General features: G+C 27.9%; 1 protein-coding gene across 3 annotated transcripts; it reads right to left on the bottom strand.

Moving 5' to 3' along the window:
• Positions 1–3,782: 3,782 nt before the first annotated feature.
• Positions 3,783–24,002, bottom strand: LOC107437336 (uncharacterized). Of its 3 annotated transcripts, none has more exons than XM_016049294.4 (12): positions 23,632–24,002; positions 21,879–21,976; positions 20,379–20,494; positions 17,964–18,016; positions 17,456–17,519; positions 15,788–15,867; positions 14,211–14,267; positions 14,044–14,125; positions 13,843–13,967; positions 12,190–12,250; positions 10,339–10,437; positions 3,783–7,403 (listed from the first exon to the last, which is right to left on the bottom strand). In XM_016049294.4, exons 2-12 carry the CDS (start codon positions 21,905–21,907, stop codon positions 7,102–7,104), a joined length of 1,068 nt encoding a protein of 355 aa, XP_015904780.1. In that variant the 5' UTR covers positions 21,908–21,976; positions 23,632–24,002; the 3' UTR covers positions 3,783–7,101. The 3 variants fall into 3 exon arrangements, with proteins under 3 accessions (XP_015904780.1, XP_015904781.1, XP_071040322.1); XM_016049295.4 differs by having other exon boundaries at positions 23,857–23,942; XM_071184221.2 differs by lacking the exon at positions 10,339–10,437 and having other exon boundaries at positions 23,632–23,894.
• Positions 24,003–25,811: the final 1,809 nt, after the last annotated feature.

Here is a 25,811-nt window from a genome sequence, read left to right as displayed (position 1 = left end):
GTTAATTTACTTAAAATGTCACTTCATGTTGGGTTATGAATATATAGATTATTGACTCGCATATTCACCCTACAAATGCAAATGGTATCTTTCGCATTATTTTTAATATTGGCGAAGAAACTGCTAATATTAATAATATAAGGTATTTATTTTAAAGCCTTTCTCAAAATATGTCAACTAAAATAAAGAATTATTTTAAGAAACGTGAGAAAAAGTAATTGTTATAATATTATAAAATATTTAAAATCTCCTATTCAATAATAAAATATACACCAGGAGCAGATTCGACGAAAACAGCCGTGACTGGCAAAAAATTTCTATATCGCCATTTGTTATATTTAGTCGCCCCGTGGTGACCGTTAATTTTAATCGATAGTGGAGGGTAGATAAAGCCAAAATAGTAGATATCGACCTCTGAGGGCCGATACAGTATTATAAGTAAGGGTCGATGAACGAATACCAATGCCGCAGGTAGAGTGAATCACAATTTTATTGATAGCAAAGCAGTAAACGCAATTTTAGTTTTAAAAGCCGCTTGTAATTAGAAAAAATGCAGTCAGCGAAGTTTTTACAGTAGATTATGACTTAATTAATTTCTTATTCCAGCATCACATTATATATGAAATCATTAAATTATTATATAACCTAGAAGCAAAGATGCTTTTAAATCTTTCAAGTGTGAGTAAAATACGTTAAAATATCCTAAACTTTGTAACGCGACCTTTCTCTTTTTGATTGCACTTTTTCCTAGCTCATATAGGGTTAAATCTGATCTCAGTCATATTAATTCTAGTTTCAAATGTGGAAGATTGAAACTAACAAATTTCGAACCAAATACTGCTAACCTTCCAGAGCGTCAAGCTCATTCTTCAAATTGATTTATGTAAAATGTATGAATTTTTCGAAATAAAATAAATCATTTAGGAAACAGGTAATTTTTCTTCTTCTTTATCGTCTTTTTTATTGAGGTGGTTAAGAGAATAATGAAATGTTTGGGGGTCGACGATCAAAAATGTTTGGCGACCCGTGCCTCTGTTCTTTTATTGCGCATGTCATGTTGGTTCTATACATAATGTGAACATAATGGCCTCTTCTCGAAGTTGTGTACGTCTTTTTGTGCTCTCTTTTAAGTTTATGCTTTTCTACACGGCCCTGCTATTCAGTTGAAAAACCCTTTCAGCTTTCCTACAGTCGCATGAAGAAAAAAAATAAACACACATACAAATTTTATATTTTATGAAAAAAATTTTTTTTTACTCAATTAAATAGAGCATCACTTGAAGCAATCCGTGCAGTTTAGACACTTTATCTTTAATTGCAATGAGAGTATAATGTTAGTAATTCAATTTCAATTTTCTGCAAAAAAAATTAATTTATATATCTTAGTAATCGGTTTGAAGGCCTTTGAAACCTACTTCAATACTGCAAACATTCTATCTGTTCGTTACAATATCTTGAATAATGAGTATAAAACAAGTACGGATTGACACTTTTGGGTAATTCTACAGCAATTCGTTAGTTCAATATTTCATGTTAAAACCAATTTCAACATACACATCTTAAGAGCAGAGCTTTCCTCAACTTAATTAAAATTAAAGAATCTAAGTTCAAACATAAGTATTGTTTTGGTTATTAGAAGAAAAAAAAGAGTTAAATCATAGATATTGTGCAAACATACACTTAGTTCAAACAAAATTATTCTAGAAGTACCTAGAAATCGAAAAGCAATATGGGAGAGGAGTTATAATTAATAAATGACATCAGTAACATTTGAGAAGGAAGTAAATAATATATAGAGTTAAATTAAAAAATATATCACATTTGAGTAAATACCACAAGGACACTTTTTCACAGATTGACATTTAGAAATCTGACACAGAGCTTCTCATTAATATGAACACACACAGAATGCTAAGGATTAATATAATTATTTTATTTATGTTAAAAATAGTCAATACAGTATAATCCCAACAATCAATGAGAATTATCCGGGCTTGTTTTCTATTCCTTTAAAAAAATTATTAACTTAAACTTTTTTTTTTTTCTTTTTGCTGCTGCAATTTAAAAATAAAAATTGCTGTAGTAATGATTTGGGTTTTTGACATCGAAAACTGGTCGTCAAAAATCGAAGATGATAGTTATGAAACCATATGCTTGTGAATTTTTAGAGTAAATTTAAAACAAAAGCATAGTATAATTATTTAATTTTTCACGAATTAAATATTACTCGTATTGTTGAAGTAATTTTGAAGTTAGTCTTACAGCTGCATAAAATTTAAATCATGAACAAAATCATTAAAAAAAAAGTTCAAAATATATATTTTTTTGTTGGCATTTTTCAAGAAAGGATTCTGAGAAAACTGCAGTAGTTTAACTTAACGCAAAACTAAAGCGTGTCTTTTAACATAACGCTTAAAGTTAATCTTTAAGAATGCTTTAGAACCATAGAACTTTTTTGTTAGTGCATAGTTGTGTATTTAAGTAATAAAAAAAAGATATTTTTTAAAGGCATTTTATTTACATGTTTATAAAAAATTGGAAACAGAATAAAGAAAATTAATATTCGCCCTTATTCACTATTTTCGATTTAAAATAATATTTTTAGGATGCAATTTTTTATGTTTTGATGTGACAATTTGATTCCTCGATAAAACTGACCAAAACTTGATTGGGTAAGACTATAGTTGTTACTAATACACTAACAGAATGTTTTACCTGAAAAATAGTCGGTTTAGCTTAAACTGATACCGGAAGTAAGCATAAAGGTTTTCTATTTACGGCCGACATTACCAGCATCTTCCTGTTCCTTACCAAGTCTGCAATTCTTTTCCCGTTTACCACTAGTTAGATTGGCAGAGTTTGTTAAAATATTAGATAGATGACTTCCTTTCCATGCAACGCAAATGCGGGTTAGCTCCATCAAAAAGACCTCCACGAAGGTAAATTTCTCCCAATACTCTATCCAGGAGTTCCCTTGTCTTCTGGATTGGGTTCAAAATTACAAGGCTACGGAGTTGAACATTAGCAGTCGTAAATGTAAAAAAAATTAATTATGTAAAAAATATTAATTTAAGTGCAAAAATATTTTATTCTTTATCTAATTTTATGCTTTAAATAAAATTTTCTTTAATAAAAACAAATTCAAAACAGATGTAGTTCAAAAAATAGTATAAAAAATTTAAGAAGTAAGCATATTTTAATTTACAACATAAAAAGTGAATGAACAAAGAAAGCTATAGGAACCTACCATAATTTAATTTCATTAAGGACAAAGGATGCAAAAATAAGCACTTTTTTTTTAATTCAAAAACATTAAACACATAATTTTGTCTTTCATTACACTAAGAAAAATGAAAATCACCGGATATATTAAATTCATTGCAAACACACAAAAGCAAGAATTTTTTTCTCAGCCGTCTTCAAAAAAAGTTTATGCACCCCTACTTTAAATTATCATTAATCTTTCATAAAAGCAACTTCTTTAACCCTTTATATATTGAGGGTACTTCAAAGTATCATTTTCATATTTAAAAAAAAATAAAAATGAGATAGCAAAAATATTTTTCTCAAACATTTATATGAATAACAAAGACATCACCATTTTATAATAGCAACTCAAAACTTCATAATTGGATACTTTTAGAAAATTGTTGTTGATAATAGTCAATAACTGTTTAGCTCAATGGCAAAGAAGATACCATTTCTGTGTGGCACAGTGAAAAAAATAAATCAGCAGATGAAGTGTTGGAACACAACTATGTAGCAAAATAAGCACTAGTGGATAGATATAAAAAATTTTATTTTCAGTTAGTAGCTAGTGGCCGGTAGACTAATAACTTAGTAGCCATTTTACCCATATTGATAGGCCCTTTTCATTTTACAAACACGACACTTTTTGCAAACTTTTTTTTTATTGGATTTTTAAAAAAAAATTCATATTAGAAATAATCTATGGCTATAAAACATTAATTCAACAATAAAAATAACAAATATGTGACAAAATTTAGTTAAACATAATGACTTTAAAGAATTTTATTTGAAAATATTTTGGGGGGTTGGTAAAATACTTTTAATACACACATTACAACTTTGAAATATATGAATTGTTAAAGAATTCCCCTTCCACATGAATCTTTCCACCACAAATTAATGGATTATAAAAAATCAAAATTTGAATAGGAGACATTGCATATCTTAATGAAAATTATGTTTTCCAGAGTCTCTTTCTGCTGTACTTTTATCATTAAACAATTTTCAAAAGAAAAAAAAAAAGACAGAAAGAAAGAAAAGAAAAATGATGTGGGAAAGTGACCGATTGCCAATTTAATTTAAGTTGCCTCTTTTTCTCATCGACTTGCAACGTGGCGGGTGATTATTTTCAGGCCTACTTAGGTATAAAACTTGTTTGCTATTTTCAATATTCTCCTTCATGGTTATTATCCAGATCACTGGGAATTATACTGCGATTTAAATTTACATTAATATTCACATGGAAAAGTTGAAATCTCTAAAATATTAAACTGTCTTGGGGAAGAAAAAAATCAAAATTCGCTGACTTGCAAAATTTAATGAACACCTCCATAATTATCAGGACAAATGGCACTCTTGGAGTATCTCTCTTTCATACTATTTATTTTTCTACATTTAATTTAAACAAAAATGTTCCGCAATGTTAAGCAAGCTCAAATAACATTAACTGCAACTTCTATCTCACATTTCGAGACTTTACAGCTCAATAAATAATTTTTATTTTATGGAACATATGCTTTCACTAATAATACACAAATTTACAATTCACCTAAAAAAAATTTACTTCAGAGACATTTGTACAATTTTTATAGGATATTGTAATATGTATTAAAGTTTCCATATCTTGAAGTGGAAAACAATATTTCAAGAAAAACAAATGAACTAGGTTACAAAAGACAGAAATTGAAAGATTATCCCAAATTTTAAAAACTTTGCGTATAGAGAGGTAAAGAATTCAAAGCAAATATGAAAATTTTATTTTTATTATCAAAAAGCTACTTATACAGCACTAACAATCCTCTATACCAGTGGTAGTCAACCTGAAATCTTACACCCTCTAGTGGCTTAATCAAGCTTCCAGCTTACACTGCAGGAGGTAAGAAAAAATAATTTAGAAATTGCAAATGAGGTAGGCAAGTAAAAAAAGTTTAAACTTGTGAAGTCAATTGTGAAAATCTTATCACAGAAATAATAAAAACACAATTAAATGGGACACAAAAAGATCTATAATCATGTTTAAAAAATTACAGTAGGATCCACTTATAACAATCCTGCTCTCAGTTATATTCCAGATATAATGAGGAATTGTTTTTTAAATGTCATAAATGTATTAATGTGTAATATTGTATAGATAAATGTGTAGCCTTTTAGTGGGCTATTTTTTCACTTTTGGAAGCATGAAATATCAAAATTGAAATGAAATTTAAAAGAAAACAAATTTAAAAGAAAAGAGAAACGCAAGTGAAGTACGAAACCTGATAAAAACACTGACACATACTAGTGCTGAAGAGCAATCACAAAATATGGATGATACAATTAATCCATTAAGTTAAAGACAAAAATTAAATGAAAAAAAAAATCGTAAAGCTAAACAATAAACAAATATATTTCAATTCTCAGTAAAGGTAAATTCAAAGTAATTTAGGGAAATTATTTCTTATGCTCAAAGTTTTTGTACTATTATTAAATTCTGAATAAGTAAACAACCAGATTTAATGAATATTTAATTATGAATTGTTATTCACAGTCCTTGTTAAATAGGGTTTAAATGTAGTATGTTGGAATTGGCAGGTGTTTAGATAATTTCACTACCAAAAAATTGGGCTCAAGGTAAAAAAATAATTGACTACCACTGCTCTAAACTTTATTTTCGCTAGCAACATTCAGCAAATAATTATAACAAAACAATGACAGAATTAGATTTCCTACTAGCCTTCAACTGAGAAGCACTGTAAGAATAATAAATATTCAATATGATGCAATTTTAAAATATACAATAAAGGTAGTTACATTCCACAAAACTTATAAGATAACACTATAAGATCTGTTATTAAATCACAGATGAAAATAATAACCTTGTCAAAACCTAAAGTTGAACTAGTTATTTACAACAAGCCCCAGCAATAAAAATATGGGATTGCAAATTAAAGCAAGGTAAACAAACCATTAGAAATTAAATTAAGTACAGTGCTGTTTGTTTCTAAACAAAATGTCCCATATCAAGGCCTGAAAAATAAAATAAAAACCTTACCAGAAATCTATTTTAAGTAAAACAATTTTTTTTTTACATAATTCTTAGAACTAACTTCTTTACCTCTATGCTGTTCATTACATGTATCCAAATTTAACACCTTTGCTTAAAAAAGCTTCAAATATTGTCATTCATTACTTTCTAAGAATATAACCTAAAATATACATTTCCAAAACAAATAGTGTAGGAAGAATTCTAAGATTTTATAGTGGCGTCCAAAAACTAAAATCTCAATAATTTATTTAAAATTTTTCTTATTGAAATTCTCCAGAAAACAGCAAGTTTTTGACTGAAAATCTAATGGTAGCAGCAACTGGAAAATGCCAGCTAAGCACACATTTTTTAGTTCTTAAAATTATTACAAATGTTTGGTTTAATTTTCAATATTATTTTAAGTAACATAAAATAGGATGCAGAAGTGGATCAAAATAATTTAGCCGTAAATGACTAGCTTCTCCAATGGCATTTCTGTTTTGATCTATAAATTATAAGAGTGGACCAGATTTACAATATGACACACATAAATCATAGCATAGAGGTTAACAAGATATTTCTTCAGTATACCTACAAGTAAATTACAATCATTTCTTATCTCTTCCTGTCAGTGGTACATATACATGGAAACAGCAAATAGTTTGATATAATTCACGTTATATACTTGAAAATAATTACTTTCAGAATGTTATACTTTCTGTACAAACATAATTAGTCGACTTAGATTTTTCTTTTTTGCTTCTCTTTAGGAAATATACTTCTCACCCAGGAATCACAAATGAAAAATATAAAATAAAACCCAGAAGACAAAGGGTTTTATTTATCTTTTAATTTTCAATGTGTGTAGCACCCATTGCTCCAGACAGCTCATCTTCGTAGTTGTTGCCATCGCTGCTGGTGATATGATCTGTGGAAGTTGTACTCTGTGCGTTGGAAGTCTCATCGTAATGAGGTGGTGATGGTGAAGGGTAGGGAGGGCATGAGGGTAAAATTGAAATATTTGCAACAGCTCTCTGTCTCTGAATCACAGGGTGATGTTGGCTATTAATGCGGTTATCAGTGGCTTCATCGTAGGGTCGTCCAGTAGCTGGATTGTAGTAACCAGGCGTATATGGCGGCGGAGGATCCTCTGATGGAAAACAATTTTATAAATAATTTAAATACTGTAGAGTATCGATTATCCGAGTCAATGTGGACCATGCCTAACTCAGATAACCGGAAAACTCAGTAAAAGGGAAGACTATTAAAAAAGGAAAGAAAAAGAATAGGTATAAATATAATATATTTAATAAATGCGATTCATATTAAAAAGCTTACTTAAAAACAACTAAGGAGCATACTTTACAAGATTTAAAGAGCTTTTACTTAAAAAAGTCCTTAATCGTTTTTTGTTTTAAGTTACTTTGGCACTTTTCTGCAGCAATGTTTCACCACTTTTTTAGGGATAACAGGAAGGCGGGTGTCGCCTCTTCTGGCTGTTCTATATATTCAATAGCACTTACAATAGCTTTTAGTCCATCTGTAGGTGAGATTTTTATATGTTGATTTATATTGTCACTGTCTTCATCCTCTTCAGTAGATTCATTTTCATTATTGGCGATATGAACGATCATTTCATTGGATCAAGTTGTTGCATTTCGTTTTCCTAACTGTTTTGAAGTTAAAATTCAGATTTTTTCTCCATGGAAGTTTTAAGAATAAAAAATGAACTAGAACAAAAAATCCTCGAAATATTTGATAGCTCGGTTAAAGCGAATAATCGGGAATCTACAGCATTAAAAAACAATACACCTCATATTTAAAATATGGAAAGTATAATTCATAACACATGTAATCAGGGGTCGGAAATACTACATTATTTTTGTAGTTACCGATTACTTTGTAACAAATGTAATTAACTACAACTATTTCTTTTTAAATGTAGTGACTACAAGCTACTTTGGAATTGTAGTAACAACTTCACTACTTTAAGGAGACGAATTTTGCTGGTGAACTTAATTTAGACCTATGCTAAAAATGGTTTTGAAAAAGAAACACAGGTTAACTTTAAATATAAAGGAATAATTAAGGAACATTTATTTATATTTAAATGAACTAGTTCATTACTCCCAAACATATTTTTTGAATTTCTACATTCAATCTTTAACTATTTATGCCTCTCTTAACAGAGAATATTGAATTTTAGAAATGCGAAATTATCAAATACTTTAAATTTTTTAATTGTTAAATGCTCTTTTATTTCTTTTGAGAAATTAAGTACATCGAAAATACGCTCCCTTCCTTTGAAATAATATCACTGTTTCACAAGTGTACATTCGCATGTGAAAATGTGATGAAAGTGATTAATTATTTTTCTTAATGGCTAGTTTAAATATTAGTTAGATATGTTATTAAATGTGAAATGCATGTCACTGCTCAGCTGAAAGCACAGGGTCATTTTCATTGCATCCATTGACGGACCCATGAAGATTTGTATCCATCAAATTTGAAAAATTAGTTGCGTTAGAACCGTGTTTCTTTCCTAAACTAACATTAAAAGTAGCCGCCGGGAACTGTTACATACAACTGCTTTTTTTTTTTATCCCACTACTCACTACATTAATTTTTTTAAAGAAGTAGCACACTACAAACTACTAAAAAAGTAGTAACTTCAGTAATTTCACACTTGTATTGCGCTACTTCTGACCAGTGATGTAACTCAAGGAACTATGACAAAAACTGTGCTCTTCAAATGGCTATGGAGCTAGCTAGAATTTACCTTTTTTCAATTCAAAAATAAAACTCATGAGTTAATCCTTTAAGCATAGAAAATTAGGACAAAATTGTACTGAAATTTCTTCTTACATTAGTATTTTTCTATTGAATAGCGTAGAGAACATAATAAAACTAATGTATGAACAATATATTAGGTTGAGTAAAAAGTTGTAGCTTTTTTTTGCAACAGATGGCACTAGTGCAGTTTCTGAAATACTTGAAGCATGCACAATAATATGAATGTCAGTTTAAACTTCATTGTAAAGAAAAAATTGAATTATTTCTTTAAGTTTTGGATATTTGATAGCATATTGAACATGGAAGATCAAAGTGTTCATTTTCGCCACATTTTACTTCTGTAAAAGAAAAAACGCACACCAAACTTATGAAACATTGTGTAAAGATTACGGTGACCAGTTATGGAAAAGCCAAAACTGCTTTAAGAAATTCTGGGCTTGTGATTTTGACAACAAATATCTCAACTAAGGAGGTAGGAAACAGAACATAAAATTAGTATTATCAATATTCTCTATAAATTTTTTTTAATAGGAATGTTAAATAACACTCAGATTTTATTTTTGGACTTTTCAGTTGATCTTTACTGTGTCATTTTTGGAATTTTTCAGATGTTTATCTTTTAATTTTTGTTATTTTGGAACAAAGATATAATTGAAAGTTAGAAATATTATGCAACAAATTTTCTCACACATCCCTGTTTTAAAAACCACTAGCGTTATTTATTCTAGCGATAACTCTCGAACAAAGAATTTTGCCTTAAGGGGATAAAATAATTTCAAACACATAACTTTATTACAGACATAAGTTTATTTTAAATTAGAATTCAGAATTTTAAACTTTTGAACTAATGACACACATTTAAAATATAACATTTATACAAAATAATGGCAAAAGTCTTTAACCTCCTTCTTATGAAATTTTCTTCATAGTGGATTTTTTAACTTGAACCAGTAAATTTTGCTATAGAAAGACTAGAATGTAAAATTGTTTTAGTCTCAATATGTTACCTCACTACTTTAAAAAATTCTTGAAAAAAAGAATCGATTTTGATAAACATTTGCATGGGAAGTTTTCAATTTTAGGAAGTTTTAATTACAAAAGCCAGTAAACCAGTTGAAAATAGCCAAATTAAGTATTAGCACAGGCAGAGCTAGAAATATTTTTAAGCAAGAAAGTATATAGATTTTGTGACAGGTTGGTTTAACTGAAACACTTGTTCAGTTTGTTTTTTTCACCATACAAAAACACTTAAAACAAATAAAGCTCTATGCATAAGAGAAATAAAACAATACCTATGATTGAGCTTGCCGGTACCAAACGGTAATTGTGACGCTTGTAAGTATGAACCCTGTCTCTTGCTTTTGCAACAGCTTGTTTACAAGCACCAGACCCTTAAAACAACAAACATTTAAAAATTCAAAAGTATAAATTATCTAAAAGCATAAAATAGGGCAATGAGAATATGCCTAGTTTTCAGTGGGTCTGCTCCAGAAAAGAAGAAAATTTCCTTTGAAAAAACATATTTTAAATAACATTCACCTTTTTGAATTAAAAAATATATATATTAATTTAAATGATTAATACTTTTTCCCTTGATATTTTGTATATATAATTATATACCTGAACATATAAAGATACTTGCAATAAATGCACATAATAAATACAAAAATTAGCCAAAAAGAGAAACCAGATACACTTACAACAGCATTCACAAAGCTCCTGGTTATTTTTATGCACATTAATTTACTTACGAGTGTTTTGAAAAGACATAATCAAAACTTCTTTAATCAATGGATCTCTGGCTAATAGGAATTTTAGAATTTCTGCAATCTATGAAATATTAAGAGTAAAGCTTATTACCCTGTATTCACAGAATAACGTGTAGATGAATTTTAAAATTTTTATAAAGAATTAAGCATTAGATCTCTCATACCTGCTAGGAAACAAAATAAATTTAACTTTTTTTTAAGCAATTAAAAATTAAGGTTTTGTGATTGAAATAATAATAATGCTTCCTTTAAAACACTGCTTAACTTAATTGATTTGTATATGGAACAAATGATGGATGTTTTAAATATTTTCAGCCAACCAAAGGAAATACCTCTATGTCATATAGATACTCCTCTATATAAAGCAAAAAATTGATTTTGAAAGTTTTGGCAAACCCTAAATTAATATTTTTTACTGGATAATCTAAAACAAAATTTAGCTTGTATAACCTAGAATCTGTACCGCATGAAAACAGAAACATTAAGATGATAAAAACAATATAAATAATTTCAAGACAGTAAATTTATTTTAAAAGTAGAAGCTAGGGACTTCTAATTTTTAAAAGGAAACATAAGCTTTGTCAATTATAGAGGACTAACTGTGTGCAACAGAGAAAATAAATAACAAATATCTGCAAAGGACCCTTTATCTTAAAATAAAATATTCACTGAAAGCCAAAGGATAACACAACAATAAAATTTATATAACGTTGTATAAATTGTAATTAAACAATAAATTAGCAAAAATAAAAATTATTGTCTTCAAATCACCTTTTTAATGTTTTATAAAGTTATTAAATTACTTTAGTGAGATCGAATTTTGATCTTAGTATTTTCTAAAATGCTTCATTTTCTTAATAAAATGTTTTAAAAAATGTATTATCTAATAACATTGTTTTAAAAAAACTCATTTACTTTACAAATTTTCTTACAAATGATAAACTTAACAGAAGGACAATTTACCTGTTCTCAATTTTTAGAAAATTTTCGGGTGAATTAGACAAACAAGCATCTTTTGAAAATTCCCAGTTTTACAAACTGGCTTTAGTTTAACAAAATTTTTATAACTTTAATAATAAACAAAAAAGAGAGAAAATAATCTAAAATTACTTGCTAAATCGATTTAGTGATAAAATAAGCATATAAACGATACATAAATAGAAAACGGTTTAAATAAGTTATAAGATCTGTGAACAAACTAAATTTTTATAAATGCCAGTAAATTCTATAAATAATACAATAAACACATTAAGAAAAATAATAATTTAAAGAAGGAAATTTACAATTGTTTTTCAGCAAAAAGAGAACATTTAAAAAGGAAAATTGTTTCAATTATTAAAAATTTTGCTTTTGTGCAACACTAGTAAAAATTACCTGTATATTTCAGCTCATTCATATCTCGACTGTGAACATCAGGTAAATAGTGAGATACTTCCTAGAAGACAAAATATTTAAAATTAGATTTTAATATAGATGACTTTAATCTTTAATTGAAAAGCTTTTCTTCCATTATGATAAATGAAGCAGGGTCCATAAGGGCTTTTCTTAAAATATTAGATATTGATACTTTTATACTAGAAGACAATAAAAATATTATAATTAATAAATGTTTGGCCAAACACAATTTAATTGAGACTAAATTGCCCTTTGCAGAGTAGGATCCATTATAGGCCCCGCAACAATATTCTATTCATAATTATTTTCTCAAAATGTTTAATAAATATTTTTTATACCGAAATGATAAAATATTTAACTAAATTCATAATATTTATTCGATAAGAATCTTTATTTATATTTTAAAAAATGTTCTTTAAACTTAAGTCTACTAATTTTAATTACTACTTTAAAAAGAAATAAAGCATACTAACTTAAATAAATAATTTCAATGCATGAACTATAATAATTTACACATAAATAAAAGGTACTTTAACCCCTTAATTGCCGCGGGCATATATATACGTCTCGGCCAGACGATGCGTTAACTGCCGCAGGCGTATATATATACGCTTTCCCAAAGTACGATGCTTTGCATTGCGCTGCTATAAATAGAACTACACCCCCTACTTCAGAATGCAGTAAAATGGCCTTGAAAGTGTTTGCTTTGCGAATGTATTACTAATTTCAGAGGAGGGGGATTGGGAAAAGGAAGTTATGGAAAAGTGATATCGTATTAATCGCTTGTGTGTATTTATTTGAGTAAGGTCGGTTTATTCTTTTTTCGCTTCTGTTTCCCGTATGTATTTGGTGCTTTTTATTCTTTCCACCAACGCCTTCAAATAAAAATGCATCGCGAAAATGTGCTGTTTGTTCAAGGAAAAAAATTTCGTCGTGAATCCCGCTATCAATGCGATGAATGTGATGTTGGTTTATGTGTCCAACCATGTTTCAGTATTTATCATACAACAGCTAAGTTTTAACATCTTTTATATTGTATTTTTATTATTTAATTTAAATTTTATATTTTCTTTCTTTTCTTTTTCTTGTCTTGAAAACTTAAACTGTTTTTAAATTGCAAAGTGTGCATCATTTTCCCCACCAAAACACCGTGTAAGAAAGTGCACTTGAGCAAAAAACAGTGGCACTGGGGAGTGAATCATGTTCATTTTACTCAGCAGTTAAGGGGTTAAATCAAGATAGTTTATCTAGATTTTTCATAAGTTCTTTCTCATGTTCAAATGCAAATAAGTGCTCAGTTTTTTTTCTTTTAATGAAGTTATATTTAGTACAAACTAAAAGTATCCCTTCAAATCTAGTATACTTTAAATTATTTAAATATAATCAACTTTGACACTACCTTGCACAATTATCCAATCAAGAAATCAAGAATTTTTAAAAATTTATGCCTGACAAAATAATGCCTCAAAATGTAAGCACCATAAATAACATTTAAAAAAAGTTAAAACTAGAAAATGTATTTTCTTAGGAAAATAAATAAAAAATCCAAATGTATGGAAATATTCGTGTCAAGGCAGTTAACAGACTCATTTTTAAAATTTGGTACAGTTAAGAAAAAAAAATATTGCTTACTCTTTGCGCTTCAAATATGATTGCACATTTATTAGCAAGCTCCACATAAGCTTCTGAAAGTTTGAGAAGACCATCTTTGAGCCTTACAACCTTGATGGCTTCTGTTTTGTGAGCTAATTCAACAACTAGAAACAAAAAAATTTAAGATGAAAGAAGTTTATAACTTCAGAAATTAAGTACAGAAAAATAACAAAAACATACCTTCAAGTTGTGCTAGATACTTAGCTCTTTCTGCTTGTGACAACTTTATTTCAAGATTATTAATTTCCTCCTCCGTAGCTTTCTAATGTAATAATAAATAAAATAAATTGGTTTTAATAAAATAAAAAAATAAAAACAATTGTAGAAAAAAAATATATCTTACTTACTTTAGCTGCTCTCTTTAGCTCTTTGCGTATTCTTTGCTCGTTTTGCTCACAACTAACCTGTAAGAAATTTTCAGTTTTGTAGAATTTCACTTGTAACAGTAATACAAACATTTTTAAGTATATATATTATTAATAAATAACTTACAATAAAAAAAAACAATAGAATAAAAAATTATTAATCAGTAAAATAATTTTTAAATGCAAGGTTGCAACTGAAAAAAAAAAAATTCCCGGACTATTCCAGATATATTTTTTAAAAAATTTCACTCTAATATCGTGGCATATACTGATAGTAAGGAGGTCGAAATATACTGTAAACCAAAAAATATAAATTTTTGTAATTTATACATTACATTTTATATCAATAAAATAAAACACCATAATACAGAGAAAAAATGCCAATAAAGGCAATAGAAATACATCATATAAAGGAAAAAAATTATTTTAAAAAATAATAGCATTTTGTCTCATTCAGCCAACACAGATATCAATAATGTTTGTTTTAATTCTGCAATTTGGAAATCAAGCAGAAATTTCAGATTCCCTGTTTAATTTTCGTTTAGTTTCGTATTAATTCAATTTTGTATCCTTGCTTAATTTAATTTTATACATTGCACCTACATGATTCTACCAAAATAAACAAGAGTGAAATTTTTAAAGGAAAAAAAAGTTTATTTCAAGTCTTTATGCAAATAAAATTCTATTTTTCTGCACATATTTATAAATATTAAAGAAATAAAATTGTAAAAAATAATCTCACTTTATTAATAAATCATAAAGTTATTTAAATTAATAAATATTAACTTGCTATTAATATTAAAATTTAATAGCATCTCTTTTATATACGGTTACTCTGCATTACAGATACTAGTTCATAAAAAAAATCCTTCTAAAAATAAAATATGCAAAATATGACAACTGGATAGGATTGTCCTTTTAGTGATGAATATTTTTTTCTTATATTATATATAAAATATTAAAAATTAAAGCAATTTGTTAAAAAAAGGAGCAAATAAAAAAAAAGTTTTACCCTTTATTATGAAGAAAAAATTAGAATATAAACTCTAAAGGCATATGTATATGAAATATATGCCTTTACAAAACAAGAGTATAAGTATTCTGAACATTTTTATTCATATATAAAACTAATGTTAAAATTAATAAAAATTAAACTGTAAAATTATAAAGAGTAAATCAGACAAGTACAGAATATTAGAACATGTTTATAAGAAAAAACGCCATTTATTTTTCTCTCTATTATAAAATAACACCATCATTTTTAAAGAACATGATAAAAACATTTTGTTATTTAAATAAAATATGACTGTGAGTGGGGATTTTGTTACTAATTCAGATATTCGGAACACTATGAAATTGGGGGGAGGGGATTCCATTTTAAAAATTAGATTTTTCGTCAACCTAAATCCATGAATTTCCATATTTTTTTTTAAAAAAATAATAAAAATCATGACAAATTTTGTTCAAAACCGAAATTCATGACTTTCCAGGCGCGCAGATACCCTGCATTTACACAATCTACCCACAAATTACAAATAAGTTATTGAACAAATACTTACCAATTGATTTTGAGCAATATCCAACTGTCTTTCCCCTTCCAGAATCAATTCAAAATGACTTTTGAAAGTTTTCAGGTGTTCTAAAAGAAATAAAAATGTTAGATATAGTTATCAAGATTCTAAATATTATAAAGACGGCACCAATTCCAGCTTGGATCTAGTGTAGCCACTGGTAAAAATATGCTTTTAACAGTCAGGGTAAAAATCACATTTTACAAACAATTTAAATAAACTACTTGTATCGATATTTTCATTAAAATGTTGATAACATTATGTAGATAAATGCTTCCTATATACACTTTTCCTTACTCAAATTTCAGGTATTTTTTCAATTATTTAAAAAGTGTTTTTGCACATAACATTTTTGGATTTCTATTTTCAACTTATTTGGTTTTTTTACCTAACTCAGCACTGTGCTGATGTTTACCAAACTCATCACTCACACACAATAATCAAAATAGAGTTCTATAAAAATTAACCATTTTAAGAAAATCCCGTTGTTTTCAAACTAAAAATCAACGAAAGGGTTGAAACTAGTTACAAAAGTTAATTAAGGCATGCAGAAAGATTTTTATTCTATCAACGTTTGCTGGCATCAAGGATGAGTTTTTTCCACATTTATCAATTTAATAAAGAAAATCCCCCTTCAGAAAGAAAGTTTGCGTTTTCTGACTTCACAAGAAAAAAAAATAGTTTCTATGCTTTTTTTTATATTATATTTATGCAAGCATGATTTAAAAATCACACATCGCTATTAGTGTTTAAATGATTTAAAATCGCACATCGCATACTGTATTTATGCGACTTATGATTGTATATAGTGGTTCGTATTTGGATGATCTATCAGGGATGAGGTTTTTCCACTTTCATCAATTTAATATAAAAAAATCCCTCTTTCAAAGATAGTCTTGTCTCTTCTGAATTCATAAGAAAAAAAATTCGTTTTTATTCTTTTTTCTACTTATGCAAACTTGATTTCAAATCACAGAAGTCGATTCCTGTTTAAATGATTTAAAATCGCACATTGCAAACCGTATTTATGTGACTTAAGATCGCGCAGCGTGTTTCGTATTTGGATTATTTAAAAGTCAGTATTATGATTTGTGTTCAAGTGATACAAAAATTTACCTCAAAATTTGTATTAATGCAATTCTAAAATCAAACATTGAGATTCATATTCACATGATTTTAAAACCAAACATAGAGATTCATATTCACACGATTTTAAACTGTAACATTAAGATTCGTATTTATGTAATTTGGAAATCAAACACAGACTTGCATTCACCCAGCTTTAAAGCAATAAAAAGCACTTAATAAACAATCAAGTAGAGTGTAATAACATAAAAAATTATTAAAATTTTTTTTTTAAATATTAATCTAAGTTTTTGAGATCAATTGTTAGCAATTATAGTACCATTAAAATACTACACCAATGAAAGTTCATGAATTCCTGAAGCACTCTTATTCTTTATTTTTCTGGTTACGTATATGTTACGCATGCGTTACGCATTTGTTCATAAATATGCCTTTGTGTAATACATATTTTATCAAGTGATGTGCCAATCTCATCAGTAATAATTATAATGTAGTCCAATTAAGTTGAAAACATAAGCATTTATGTAAATAGTAATTGCAATAAAAGTATGCAAATATTATTGATCATACCTATGAAGTCTTTCTGAACATCAGTCCACATACTATTCAATTCTCCAAGTTGGCTCATTATATCCTGAAGGAAAAAAAAAAATTGTTTTTTTCATTGCAAGGAATAGAATAAGATTGAAAAATAAGATCATAAATTTATATAAATCAAGAAATTTCAGAATGAAAAGATTCAACAAATAGAAAGAATGCAAGCTAGAAGTACATTAAATTTTTATACTAACACCCTATGTGTCAAAGTTCTTATATTAAAAGAAAATAAAAGTAGAAGAAATAAAAACATGCGAGCATTAACCAATTAGATTAGAAAAGTATGTGAAAACAGTTAAAATAGATATATCATAAATTTTCAATAACTTTACTTTAATTAGTACATAACTTTTTATTAGTACAATATTAATTAAGTATTACCTTCTCATAACATAAGAAAATAATTTATAAGCTAATGGACATTAATTTACAAAATTAATATCATTTAAAGAAACAACAATAGGAAAGATAACAATCAAACCTGAATTGCTCTATTTTCATCACATGTAGCCCACTTTACCATATCTTGTGAAGCTGTAAAAAAAAAAATTATAAATAAATCATAAAACAATAAACTTAAAAAAGTATGTAACGACACAAAGAAGCAGTTTATTTTTAAAATTAAAGCTTGGGTCTGTATAAGTTCATATTTCCAAATTTGGATCACATATATCTCTAATTTGGAGCATATAATAATAGGAGAAAGGACAGCAACAAATGTATTTTATCAAAGAATTATTTGTTTATTATAGCATATAATAACATGAAAAACTTGACAAATCTGGTGGATCTAGTTATTAGTCTTTAAAATCTAGTTAAGTCTTACAAGGTAGCCACTCTCCATGTAAAGCTAAATTTTCTAAAATTTCCTAAATAAAATAAACATTTTGAAAACTCCTATGATTCAAGTTAATATAAATTTAATAACTACTTAAAAATTCATATACATATTTGTTTCATTGTTGCCAACTTGGATAGTAAAAAATTCAGCAGATTTCACAAATATAAATTTCATGATAACTTCTGCATACTATAGTAAATATTTCACATATAGGGAATTTTAGGAATTTTTATAATCATAGTACAAAAATTTTAGTACCCGAATAACTATAAATGGTCTGCCATATTTTTAATTTATGCTTGAGTTTGAAATGTTTTTATTACGTAAGCTCATAATTTTTAATAATAATGGAAAAGTAATTTATAATTAATAGTTAAAAAATGTTTTAATTAGTTTAAAAAGCAAGCTTTGAATGAAAATAAACTGAAAATTTTAGAAATTTTTTTTAGGAATCTTACTCAATTTTAGGGAATTTTCCAAAATGTATAAACATTAGAAGAATTATTATTGAACCAGTAGAGCATGAGAAACTGACAAAATTCAGTCTACCAGTAAATCCAGTACAGTTGACAGTTCGGTTATATGTATTCAGGATTTAGAACAGACAACAGTGGCAACTTAACCTTGAAACTCACAGAAGGGCGGACATGCGCAAAAAGGATATGGAAGCGGTGACGTGACGCTGTTGTCGATGTGTAGAGTGCAAAAAACAGTCAATCTGCTCAGAAGGGTAGTTGTTGTGTGGCGTTAAGGTGAGGATTTTCTTTTCCATCGCTCTAAAGCATGTTTTCAAAAGGTGATCAGCGGTCGTGACTTGAAATCGAGGTTGTATGTGGCAAAAATGCAACAGAATTCTATCGAGGATTAGTGGAAGCCTGTGGCGCAAATGCATTACTGGATAGGACAGTAGCACGATGGGTTCAAGCATCTAATCTTTTTTCGACATTAAGCCTTTTGAAAACATGCTTTAGAGCGATGGAAACGAAAGTCTTCACCTTAACGCCACACAACTACCCTTCTAAGCAGATTGACTGTTTTTTTAACTCTACACATCGACAACAGCGTCACCTCACCGCTCCCATATCCTATTTGCGCATGTCTGCCCTTCTGTGAGTTTCAAGGTTAAGTTGCCACTATTTAATTTACAACCCTTGTATTTAAAATTCTCATAATTAATTTTATGAGAAGCTTTAGATAGGTAGAAATAGAATTAGAAGAATACTTTTTCACCAAAGTCTAAAGATATAGTAAAACTAAAATTTTTAATTAGAATTATTTATGAATTAAATACGAATAATGTATTAAAATCGATAACAAGAAAAAATATAAGTGCCTAATGATGGAGTGAAATGCTTTATAATAAGTAAATATAGTGATGCATATGATAAACAATATTGCTAATTATTGATAGTTCAAAAAATTTTAGAATTGAGGGTAAATTTCACTGAGAATGCGAGGTTTTGCAGTACAGTATTTTATAATTTCTAGAGAATTTCAGATTATCTCTGCTCTCAGAGAGAGCAGCCATTATGAGCCAGAAAATTTATGCTTATTTGACTTGATACCCATGAAAACGTGCTGAGTGAACCATACAATGAAATCTTGTTAATCATGAACATGTAATTGAGTTTTAAACTTTAATGATAGCACAATTTAAATATTTATTATCGTATCTTAAATTTCAGTTAAAGAATTTTTTAAAAAAATAAAGCCATTTATTAAATAAATAGCCAATAATATATAACTAGTTTAGAATATCCTTAGTATTTTGGGCAAAGATTTAAATGTTCAACACTGAATTTGCACTGAAAAGTAGGGTAGAAACAGTAAAACAACAATTATGATTCTCTGATACCTTTCTCATAATCAGGAAAAAAACTAATTTTTCTGAGTTGACAAACTGGAGGTTTTATTTAGAGTTTTTTAAAAGTTAAATAATAATAATAACAACAAAAGAGAATTGCTAAGTTTTGAACACTCTAATAAAAACTAAGAAAATATAGTATATTACAGATTTTAAAATGCATTACAAATTTTAGGAAGGCAACACCTTACCAGAATTTTGGGCAGTCATGAAGGCTTTAGTGGCATGCCTCAAGTCTTTCAATTCTGAAATCACCATGTTCAAATCTGAGTGACCAGCTCCAATTGATTTTAAACGCACTCCACTTCTGTAATTATGAATGCTTACCTATTAATTTAACTAGTTTACTCTTATAAAAAATTATTATTATTTAGTTTTTAAAATGTCATTCATGTAATGTTTTCAAGTTATGTCAATGTCATGTTATGTTTTCAAAAACATACAGTTATAGTATTGTATAAGAAATATTAACTGCATAATATGATTATTACTCAAAATGCTGCAATAATTAAAATCAATATTAACCTCAAGGTTAATACCTAAATACAAAGTATATCATATCAATTTTATTTACAATTTTATAATGAATAATTATGATTAATGCATGAACCTAATATTATAAATTTAAATTTTCAAGTATTAGTATGCTTTTAATTGGTTTTTCTCTTCTTTTTTGAACACTTGTTTTTAGGATTGGCAAAAAGGGCAACAGGATTCAGAATAAGCACAGTCTATGTGGGTTTTTTCATGAAAAAAACTAATTTTCGTTAGGGATAAGTGGGTTTATTCATGAAATGATTCAGCTTTGCCCAGAGATACGAGCGTTTTTTTTTCTAGTATATTCTATATGTATAGTACATACTGAAGCAATTAATAAAAAAAATGCTTATAAAATAACTATTTCAATCATTTTTTTTGCGTTCTAAATGTATAATGAATTACTTAATAATAGAGTTACTGAAAATAATCTTTGTAAAATGTAAAGTATAATATGTTGTACCATTAGTTTTAAATTATAAATACATATTTATGAAATGAAATGTGCATGTCTTTTTGTAGCACATGGTGTGTTTATTTGTATCTTTCAATGCTTATATTCTTTATATGTCCTACAATGTATAAAAAATTAACAACTTTGTTATACTTTGTCCTTTTGAAATAAATAAAAATTTTAAATATTTGTATTCTAAGCATTCCAAGTATATAATTTAAAATCTTACTGAACATGAAGGAATATATTTTTTTTCAATTGTATACTTTTTTATCTTGTATTTGATTATATTAAATTAGTTTACATTAAAATAATATAATTTATATGAAAAGTTAGATAATTTTTTAAATTTTTTTTTAAAGAAATAAAAGAAATTATGAATTTTGTAAAAAGTTTGTAAACAAATTTATATAATTTATAGAAAGTTAAAGTTATCAAACAATAAGTTGATAATTTTATAAAACAATTCTGATAGATAATTGCAAGAAAATTAAGTGGAAATGTTAAAAAACCCACTAAGTAAATATAAAGATTGGCTTTTTCAAGTGAACTCAATCTGTAAAAACATGTTGCACGTTTCTCGGCTTAGTCCACCTTGACTAAACCCACTTGTTTCATAAAGACAGCACCAATATCCTTAGCCATACTATTAAATTCTATACAACACAATTAAAAATAAATTAACTGTGGTAAGTGTCACCTGCGTAAAACCTTGCTTGCTCGATCCATGGAATACTGTTGCAGCTGCAGATAAATAACTATAATCTTATCTCCTAAGTGAAGATAATCCAAAGAAAACTGAAGGAGAAAAAAAGCTATAATTAAACAGAATTTTTCTAAAAAAATATAAGTACGGTTTAAAATTCATATGTAAGTTACACATATAAATATATTAGTTTGAGCATGAAAAAAGTGTTAACAGATGAGTTAGTTGTTCAATAGATGAATTTTGCCAGGAAACTTGTTTTTAAAATGACTTTAACATGAAGTTTGAATTTTTAAGTACCTAAATAATGTTTTTGATTTACTGTTGATTTTTGATTCACATAACACTTCCTGAATCTTAGCTAACTGTAAATACTCAATTCAAACAAGATGATCTTGTAAAATATCTAAAAAGAATTTTTTTTTTTACACTTTAAAATGCATTAAAACGTACCTTTATACTGCCTTTAAAAGGATACTATGTCATAATTCGGGAATTAACACAATCAAATACAATAATAGCTGGTAGATAGACTGCTACTATTGATCTGCTATTTTAAAGTTTTCAGTTAACTATTGGCGCAAACTATACACGGATTTCATTGCCCTAGTAGCTTCTCTCGAGAATTCTGTGATCACCATGGATTTATTTAAAAATAAATCTTAACAGAAAATATTCTAAAATTGCAACCAAGATTAGATTGTTTGCTCTGAAAATTGTATTCTTTTTACTTTTTAACTATTTTTTTATTATTTAATAAATATGACGAGAGGCCACAAATTTTCGATTGATTGAATTATGTCAAATAAAGCTTTTTGATAAAACTTAGTAAAAAAGATCATTTTTGTAGTCTAGGGAGAGTTTGAAAAGCAAATGAAAATGGAAATGCCGATCTCCCATTTATATTTCATGGAAAATAAAAAAAATCTAATCCACTTCACTAAAAAAAAAAAAAATATATAGCATTTGTTTATAAGCATTCTCATATTATAAAGAAATGTGCAATTTTAACTAATAATAAAGAAATAAAAATATTTGAGTTGTGAACAAATGATAATTAACTGATCTTAATAAAGATATAAAGCAAGATATAATGACCAAAGCAGTGATGTTTATCTCATACAACAATCAAAATCCCTGCATAATAACTTATTTTAGGAACAGGCATATTTAAGTCCAAGTTCTGCAATGCTGTAAATTACTGATTCATTATATAAGCAATTATACAAATTTGACATTGATTAACTTAAAGGAAAGCAATTTTAGCTTTCTAAATAAAATAATAAAAACTTTGGCACAGAAGAAAGTGGAAATAATTCAACTAGTTACGGTTATTTTAATGTTATATGCATGGAAAATTCGTAAATTTTAAAAGTCTTGTTTCAGAACATTTGATAGAATTCTGCACTCTGAATTAACAACAAAGAAAAAAAAAAACAGCAATATTTCATTTTAGTTTCAATGAAAAATGGATTGTTGGCTTTGAGATTTGACATCCTATATTTTTATTAAAAACTATATATTACGCCTGAGAACTATTTAAATATTACTCGGAACAGAACATTTATAAGTCTGATATATAACAAAGGTTACGAATATAGTACTTTTGGAAAACATGTACATAAGGATAGTTCTAAATTCGAAATGAAGTCAGTAAAATAGCGTTTCCATAACTCAAAAATCTATCAATACAAAAAATTCAATAATTAAGCATTTTACATAAGAAAACATAAGATGAAAAACTAACGTAAGTTGATTTATAAACTTAAAGATGTATTCGATAAACAAAACTTTCGAATAGGCACAAGTTCATAAATAAAAGTTTTCTTCTTCAGTATAGAATATAATTAGCAACTAAAAAGTACATATTAATAATAATTAGTATGAAGATACAAGATAAACTTCATTCACATCTTAGCCACAATAAATTATGTAAAAATACATAACAATGAAACTAATAATAAAGCCAGACCAGCCAGACAAAAATATGTCAAGAAATCAAGATAAATCTCTTCTCTTCTTTTCATCAAAGTTTTATAAAAAGAGTACTACATCCGGATCGGGTTGATCCGAATAAACTGCACCAATCACGTTCCGATTCATTCAATATTTCAGTATAGTTTGAGGACAAATTAGTGGGTCGTCCTCAAAAAATACTATGACTTGATTTCGTGATTCCTAACTTCATTCATAATTTCATAAACTTGTTTTCATGACAACGAATAAGAATATGATCAATTTATCTGTAGATCGGTACTTTCTTTACTTCAATTAGCAATGCTGTTGTTGTTGTTGTTGTTAATTTACGTCGCACTACAGCTGCAAAATGGGCTATTAGCGACAGTCTGGGAAACATCCCGGAGGATGATCCGAAGATATGCCATCACAATTTTGATCCTCTGCGGAGGGGATGGCACCCCCGCTTCGGTAGCCAACGACCTGCGCACGAAGTCGAGCACTTTACGTTAGCACAGTTTAACGAGGACCAATACCGCACACCCTCGGCCCATACGCAGACTGATCCAAGTGGTCACCCACCCGCACACTGACCGTAGACAGTGATACTTGACTTCGGTGATCTCCTGAGAACCGTGTCTTAACGATCAGTCCACTGCGGGACCAATTAACAATGCACAATGGGCAATTTGGATATGGTCTTGGAAACATCTCTGAGTATGATTCAAAGACAAACTATCACAATTTTGATCCTCTGCAGAGAGAATGGCTCCCCCGGTACGGTAAACTGAGCACCGATATCACCCACCCTCGGTCACTGAGCAGGAAGATCAAAATAATCACCACCCGCTCACTGACCACGGTCACGATACTTGACTTTGGTGTTCGGCTGGGAACTATGTCTTTACCATCAGTCCCCTGCTAGACATAATTTATTTATTAAAATTTCTTTAATTTTTGTTGTTGTTTATTTACGTCGCTCTAGAGTCTACGGTCTAGGTCTACGGTCTGGGAAACATCCTTGAGGATGATTCGAAGATACGATATCATAATTTTGATCCTCTGCGGAAGGGGGCTCCCTTACTTTGGTAGCTAATTGCTGCCTCACAGGACCAAACATGTGCTTCATGTACATGTAGATATTTCATGTTAAGCCGCGTTAATGAGGTTCAACTGTATCTGTATTATTTTCCAGACAAAATAAAGTGTCTACTGGATTTCAGAAAAATAAGAAATTATCAATGGTGGCCAAAACCAATTAAAAAGTATAAAAACGCTAAAAAAACATACGAAATTCAATACAATGACAAATATCACTCTTCACATAGAACATTGATTGAATTACTACAACAAATAACTACGATGGAAGTAAAGGACACTCCTTCATGTAAAGATATTGAGAGAGTCGATTCGTAACCTTGAAGGTCACGATCGAAAAAGAAACCGAAAGCGTAACCAATGGCGTAAAGAGGTGCCTAGATTCTCGAAGTAAACTACTTGATTAGATGTACCCCTAAAGATGATTGTAATTAATGCAGCAAATACAGTAGTCGGAAAAAAATTGGAGTATTTTTATGTAAATGTAGGTCGTAATTACTCTAAGCAATTCACTATTTCAAAAAAAATATTCTGAATTTTTCATTAAGTGTATAAAATACATAAATTTAATGACCCCTAAAACTTTATTACTAAACTTCATTATTAAATCACATTCATAAAATATTTTGCTTAACCCAAACATCCTCCATTAGATAGTTTCCTAATAAAAATAATAGCAATGTATATATATATATATATATATATATATATATATATATATATATATATATATATATATATATATATATATATATATATATATATATATATATATATATATATATATATATATATATATATATATATATATATATATATATATATATATATATATATATATATATATAAAATGCGCGTACCATATTACATCCG

This window comes from Parasteatoda tepidariorum, chromosome 3 (assembly GCF_982258835.1).
Source record: "Parasteatoda tepidariorum strain Cologne lab strain chromosome 3, Ptep-v5.0, whole genome shotgun sequence".
NCBI lineage: Eukaryota > Metazoa > Arthropoda > Arachnida > Araneae > Theridiidae > Parasteatoda > Parasteatoda tepidariorum.
This window is presented reverse-complemented; position numbering and strand designations above follow the sequence as displayed.

Coding starts and splice junctions, on each gene's coding strand:
- LOC107437336 (XM_016049294.4), bottom strand. CDS start 21,907: ATGGATCGAGCAAGCAAGGTTTTACGCAG. Junction 15,868..17,455: donor TGTTCAGAAAGACTTCATAG/GTATGATCAATA, acceptor TATTTCTTTTAG/AACACCTGAAAACTTTCAAA. Junction 13,968..14,043: donor GTATCTAGCACAACTTGAAG/GTATGTTTTTGT, acceptor TTTTGTTTCTAG/TTGTTGAATTAGCTCACAAA.